The sequence below is a fragment of the Argentina silus genome, assembly GCF_951799395.1.
Source record: "Argentina silus genome assembly, chromosome: 1".
Lineage (NCBI taxonomy): Eukaryota > Metazoa > Chordata > Actinopteri > Argentiniformes > Argentinidae > Argentina > Argentina silus.
In genome coordinates, this window is record NC_139655.1 from 30,452,734 (window position 1) to 30,459,281 (window position 6,548).

Here is a 6,548-nt window from a genome sequence, read left to right on the forward strand (position 1 = left end):
GAAGGATAGGGGTTTTTGAGTTACAAAAAAAAAATAGTATAACCAATTTAATAGGTATCAAAACCAGTCATAGCAACTCGAGTTAGACCTCTCTGCAAGTAAAGTTGGATTAGTGTGAATAGACTGAAAGTTGTAGAAGGAGTAGCGTTGCAAACATTTTGAGGAATGTACATTTTTTATGTAACAAACTAGGCCTGAGGAGTGACCCTGGGTGACCTCTCTTATTTTCCACCCCTACATCATCATACATCATTCCTGAATTGTCTTATTTTTGGCCATTAGAGGACAAATGTCCTGAGTAAGTAATGTTTTTTATTAAGTCTGGGCCTCTGAGTCTGTGTAATGGTTTGTGTCTGTGCCTGCTCTGACTTTTTGTCCGTCCATAAAGATGTCTATGAAATGGTTTAAAGTGCCCTGTTTGGTTTATTCTGATGGGTTTCCCAGTGTTGTTTCTATATTAAACTCTATTTGATGACAGGGCGTGATGGATGTAGTGGTTAGTCTCTGCCTGTAGTGCCGTTGCCTTGGACTGATTACCTACGAACTGTACTATTGTGTGTTTCAGTGGCTCAGTGAGAGTCATCATGTATTGAAATGATCAATGTACCCTCACTGTCCATGTGTGTCAGGCAGTCTACAGCTAAATGTTGTTGTGGACCTTGGTTCTAATGACTCCCATCACATGAATGGAAAAGAATGGTCATCAGTTATTTGGTGACTTGTTATGAAAGAGCAGCTAATATATGACTGTTATTAGACTGTCCCTGTCTTGACTTTCATGTGTGATATGGATTTGCTTATAGTGTGTTGACCACAGACACATCAGTCAAGGCCCTCTGGTTACCCTCTCCTCTGGAATCATATTCCCCTTCAGATGGAGTCTGTCTACTGGTGATTATAGACCACAGGGAGTCGTGACGTTTTGTATGAAAAATATTCAAAAACATACAGCCCAAGCACTTTTGTGTGGAAAGAATGTAAATTTCTCTGTATTTAAAAGGAAGAGAGAAAAAAACACTTGGAAATTTGGACAGATTCCATCTGAGTCCCCCCTCCCCTCCCCTCCCCTCCCCTCCCCTCTCCCCTCCCTTCCCCTCCCCTCCCCACCCCCCTCTCCCTCTCTCTCTTCTCTTTCTCTTCCCCTTCTCTCTATCCTGTCTGGCTTTCGGCAATGTGTTTCTCGTTGTCTGTCTCAATGCCTCTCACTTACTCTCCGCTTGGTCTGCTTCTTTTTTTTTCTCTCCAAAAACAACTCAAACAAACCGTAATTCCATTTTTTTTTTTTTTTTGCAATCATTGTTTTTCACTGGCTCATATTGAGATTTAATCAACTGCAAAATGAGAAAAACATTCACACAGCAATGTACATAAGTCAGCTGTGCAAGCACGATATATAGTGCATGATTGCCTCAAATATAGGGAAAAGGAAACCCTCTGTTTTCTAGAGGATAATTTACAGCTTCTCCAGAAAGCCTGGTCCATTTCACTGGTATGATAACATTTATAGATAAATCATGAGGCACTTCAAGTTACCGGCTTTGGAACAATGTAGATTGAATGCCTTCTAGACATCATTACAAATGCAGCTAAAAAATATTTACATAAAATAGGTACCCTTTTTCTCATAAAGAGCATTAATACATCAATGCCATATGGTCAGTTGTTTTGATTTCTTCTTCAGGAACAATGCTTGGTCTTGTTCCCCTTTGCTCTTATAGTAGTATTACAAGTTTAAGCCAGATGAATGTAGCAGTCTTTAACGATAGAGTTGAAGGTCTTGAGGCCTACCTCTATTTACCTGCCTGGCTTATAAGATACAGTAATTTGCCACTTATAGGCAAACTATTGATTCTTTTTACCCCACCTAGATACTCTCACACAATAGAGTTAAAGGAACAATGTATCTCTGAACAGTCATGCCTACTAACCCTCTCCATCTCATTGTGAAACAGATAGGGACCATATAGATAATGCACATGGCAACACAACCACACAATGTTTGAACACAGTCCATGTCTGTGAGTGTGTTAGTGAAAGGCAGTCTATAGGGTGAGGATGGTCCTCTCCCTCGCTAGCCTCAGTCTATGGGCCTGATCATCATGCGGACCGCCTTCATGGAGTAAAAACCTCCACCGTAGTCCGCCCAAAAGATGCCATCCTGGAACTTGCTGCGGTAGACACCGCCGGTGTACCAGACCCCATTCAGATTGGCTTGACCACAGGCATTGTACCACCAGCCACCCTTATGGAAGTGTGCACAGTTACCTATATTGGGAAAAGGGATAGTCCGTTAAAATGGAAACACTGATGCACTCATTTGCTTATTTACGTAACTCTATCTATAAGTAACACTTAATGTGAAACTGCCCCTATACCTGTGTAGTAACAGCATTATATTAACATTGTTACATAATAATCAGGTTATGACATGGTATGGAGCTACTGTTGTTACTAGATCAATTACAGCGTTTCTACACAGGTATAAGGGTGTAAAGTGTAGTCATATATCAAATACATAACGCAGTCCTAAAGTAGCACCACGTTCCCTTTCTCCACCTGAGAAGACATCCTTGTCACGGTCCAGTGTGGTGAACTGTTTGCCGTTGTGGCTGGTGAGGGAATCTCCGGCGTTGCCCTGGTAGGTGCCCAGCCTCAGACGGTAGCCCTCGCTCTCAGGCTCCAGGTGGAAGCTGCTGTACTCAGCATACACCTTCTTCCCAGCCCAGTCCTCCAGCTCCACCAGCAGGCGGTAGTCGCCCTGCTTCCCCAGGTTGTAGATGCCCTCCAGTCCCAGCCAGTACTCGCTGTCTATGTTGCCAAATCCACTCTACGAAAGGGGGGAGGAAACAGAGGTAGTTGTTCGTTTTGTAGTGTGAGTGTATATAAAAGACAAAAGAGAAGGAGTAGGTCAGTATCTGTCATAAGCACTTCTAGAGGGGCCACAATCTGAATGTGTCTTTGTCTGTCCTAAAGATCAGTTTAAAGTTTAATCTTTTTTTTATAAGTATATAGTATAAGTTGACACTCTAATCGGAGATGCTCTTGCTATAGCTTAGCTACTGCACTGTTATTCGAAACTGATGAAAAGACATTGGAGAATCCATACTGGAAAATAAGCATTAATCTTCAAAATTGGCTCCAAAGTATCCTCTTTCAACCCCAAACAAAACTTGGATCACTGCTAATGGTGATACTACTGTAGCCCCTGTGTTCGCGTTGAATAACTATGACCAATCTATGTTTGGCTGTTTGCCTCCAGTATACTTCAACTGTGGTTTCTGATTGCTGATTAACTAGTTTAGCAAGGGATGATGAACGATCTGGGGTTTTAGTCTGGGGTCTGTGTGCACATGACGGTGGCTTGGTGGGAGAGCGCTGAAGCAAATCAATGTTGAATAGAGTAATTGGCCTCCAGTTTAACATGCACTAGCCTGGCAGCTCTAAATGGAACACTGAATCACCAAGGCCAATGCAGATGCAGCTCCTCTTGTCCTCACAGTAAGATGTGCTGGATGTAGCTATAGCGCGCCGTGGTGGTTTTGGAAAAGAAAACGTGGAGATTGAGTGGTGGAACATACCTTCCTGCTGGGTCTTCTTATGTTTCATAATGGGAATCTCAAACTAAATCGCCTCAGAATAAGACGCTGACATGCACGTTATTCTAAGTGAAAACACAAGGTTCTAGCCTAGGAAATGTTCCCCGGGACACCAGATGGTTCCCCTGAATAGGTCATATAACTGCACCAATGTTCTCTCTGGATGAGTGGTTTGGTGCTACAGGCGGTTTGAAAGAGGAGGTGTATTTGTCATCACCTTGTAGCTGTCCCAATTCCTGAAGAAGTTGACAGAGCCGTCCCTCCTGCTCTGGATGACGGTCCAGCCCCCGTTGTCCAGGCCTTGCTCACACCACACCTGCATGGGCCTCTCTCCCTCATCAGGCTTGATGAGGTACATGCCACTGGTGCTGTGGCCAGCCTGCTGCGCCTGGAGGCAGTCCCGGAAAGGTCCTGAAGCAAGACAGAGAGAGACAGACAGACAGACAGACAGACAGACAGACAGACAGACAGACAGACAGACGGATACAATTAATTTGTGTAAAGTGAGATTAATCTTTGCCCTGCCTACAGCAGAAGTAATCTACACACCCAGCAGTCTGCCAGTGGTGAAGTAAAACCAGGAGTGCTGCTACTTTGTGGTTAGAGGAAGCATGTCATGCCAGCCTGGGTTTTGTCCCCGCTTTGCATGAGAAGGAATAGTCCTAGAGAGGATTCTTTTTCATACACAGCTGCATTCAAATCCCTCAAGCTTTATTATTCTTGGGCAGAGACAATCTAAATGTGTCAGGAATTTCAGTTGATGAGTAAAATCGCACATGCTGTTTCTTTTTCTTTTCTTTACCTCTCACCACCTGAACTCAGACATTTCAACCTTTTTATTTCCATCGCGGTCTCTCAAGGTGCTTTCTCGTAAGCACAAAACCTAGTTTCCAGCTGAATATGCAAATGTTTTATTAATGAAACTAAGAAGTAGGCTACTGCAGCCCTATTCAGACACACATTGTTGTGAGGTTCATCTTTGTCTACTTTCTTTGTGAAGAAAAAGGACCACAAAGGAAATTGACATTCTTGTCTTTTATCCATTGTACTTCATGAAAGAATAAATCAGTCAGTCACTCACTCACTCACCTACTCACTCGCTCACTCACACATTCACTTATTCACTCTTACTCATTCAATGAACCATTGATCAATGATCAATCTAACCAACCAATCATTTGCCTCACCCTCTGCACTGAAGTTCCCTTGTGGTGCTTTCTTGAGCTCCAGGGTGCTGCCTGTAGGAGACGGCCCTGCACGGGAGCCCCTGTCTCTGGGGAATGCCCGGCCGTGGTCCCTCTGGATCTCGTTGGTCAAGCGTGGGATGTTCACAGGTATATTTTCAGGCACCACCTGCACCAGCGGGGGACCCAGAGGAGGCTGCTCATGACGACGCCCGTATACCTGCAGACACCGCTCCTCCAGGGCTCCAATCAGAACGGACTGGTTGTTGACCACGGCAGAGAGCGTGGCGTAGCGAGCCTCCAGTTCTCTGTAGCGCGCAGCCAGGCGCAGTGACTCTGCAGTAGCGTTGAGGACGCGTCCCTCCAGCTGGGCCAGCTCCAGGGAGTTGTCTCTCTTCCTGATGATCTCGTGGAGGAGCTGCATGTAGAGCTGGGTGACTCTGGAGTTCATGTTCCTGCTCTCCTTCCTTAGCAGCTTCATCTCATTCACCATGTTGCCGTCCACGTCCACAACAAGCTTCAGCGTCTCTATCTCTCGCCGCTGCTTGGAGAGGAGGTCCCTCACCGCCGCCACGTCCAGTCGCGTCACACGGTTCTTGTCTGTTGACAGGCCCCGGCTGGCACAAATGGGGCCTGTGATCTTCTGCTCGGGGACCAGGAAGGTGTAGGAGCACTTCTTGGGTATCCCTCCTTCATCCCCTGGGGCCCTCCGTGTCCTGGCCAGCATGGGGCCCCTGCTGCTGAGGCCCTCACAGCTGCCCCAGATGGACAGCCAGAGCAGGACAAACAAGCTCCAAGCCCTGGGACCCATGGTCATTTTTTTTCTGCCCCTCTACAACAAAGCTGTCTGTGGACCAAAGCACAGGCAGGAGAGAGTGGATTAGGACATGACTGTAGTGGTGATATATTTGTCATGACGCCCCCATAATGATTTATTTTGGAACCGCTGATTCTAGAAGACATCCGCTGTGTGTATTGAAGGCTTATGAAATTATTGAATACTGTTAAGTAGAATGAAAACCAGCAGCCCTGTACTTGGCAATATGTGCCTTTTCCCACTTTATAAGTGCTGTGTGCTGTACAGTCATGCATGCATCTGTTATCACAACTGAAATTCTGCTCTCAGTTCACTCCCTCTTGGGTGTTCCTTCATCCTACTCCCAACTGCAGCTGTATCACGTCTCTGGGTGTGTTTGGTCTGTTTCTCATATTCGTAGATCCCCTCTACTTACTTAGGATTCTCCCTAAGCTTGCATTGCTTGGACGGATACTGCAAAAAAAAAAACTATTTTGTCTTTCAAGTGAGTTTTGAGAAATGTAGTTGAATTGCAGCAGCAGCACCAGTGCTAAAAGGTCCCCAACTGAATTACTGTATGTGACTAAATGTACCTAACCCTAACCCTATCTCTGAACAACTTTGGGAACCAGTTGGAGGTCAATGACTGTGTCTAACTGACCCATTTTCCGCATCTCCAAAATATTAAATATGTTGACACTTTGGCACCAAAGTCAATTTGGTCGAGAATGAAAGAGGTGGAGGTGTGAGGACGGAACCCCTGATTTATGAGTCATGTTTTCTGGGATCTATTTTTGGAAGAGAGGCTCATATTTTGATCTTATTGGTCCTGACAGCACAACTAATGGCGCCAGGTAGGTGATGTTGAAAAATGCATGCTAAGTGAAAGATCCTCCCTTTCATATAATAGCTTGGCTCAGGAAGTGGGGCTAATGGCGGGCCAACATCTGACTGATGTTTCACTTCAGCCAA

General features: G+C 45.2%; 1 protein-coding gene across 1 annotated transcript; it reads right to left on the reverse strand.

The window, feature by feature from the left end:
* Positions 1–1,311: 1,311 nt before the first annotated feature.
* LOC310805578 (angiopoietin-related protein 1-like) lies at positions 1,312–5,591 on the reverse strand (the record flags this gene model as incomplete). Its single annotated transcript, XM_083671323.1, has 4 exons — positions 1,312–2,265; positions 2,557–2,827; positions 3,814–4,007; positions 4,784–5,591. 4 exons carry the CDS (start codon positions 5,589–5,591, stop codon positions 2,078–2,080), a joined length of 1,461 nt encoding a protein of 486 aa, XP_083527449.1. The 3' UTR covers positions 1,312–2,077.
* Between the last annotated feature and the right edge of the window lie 957 nt (positions 5,592–6,548).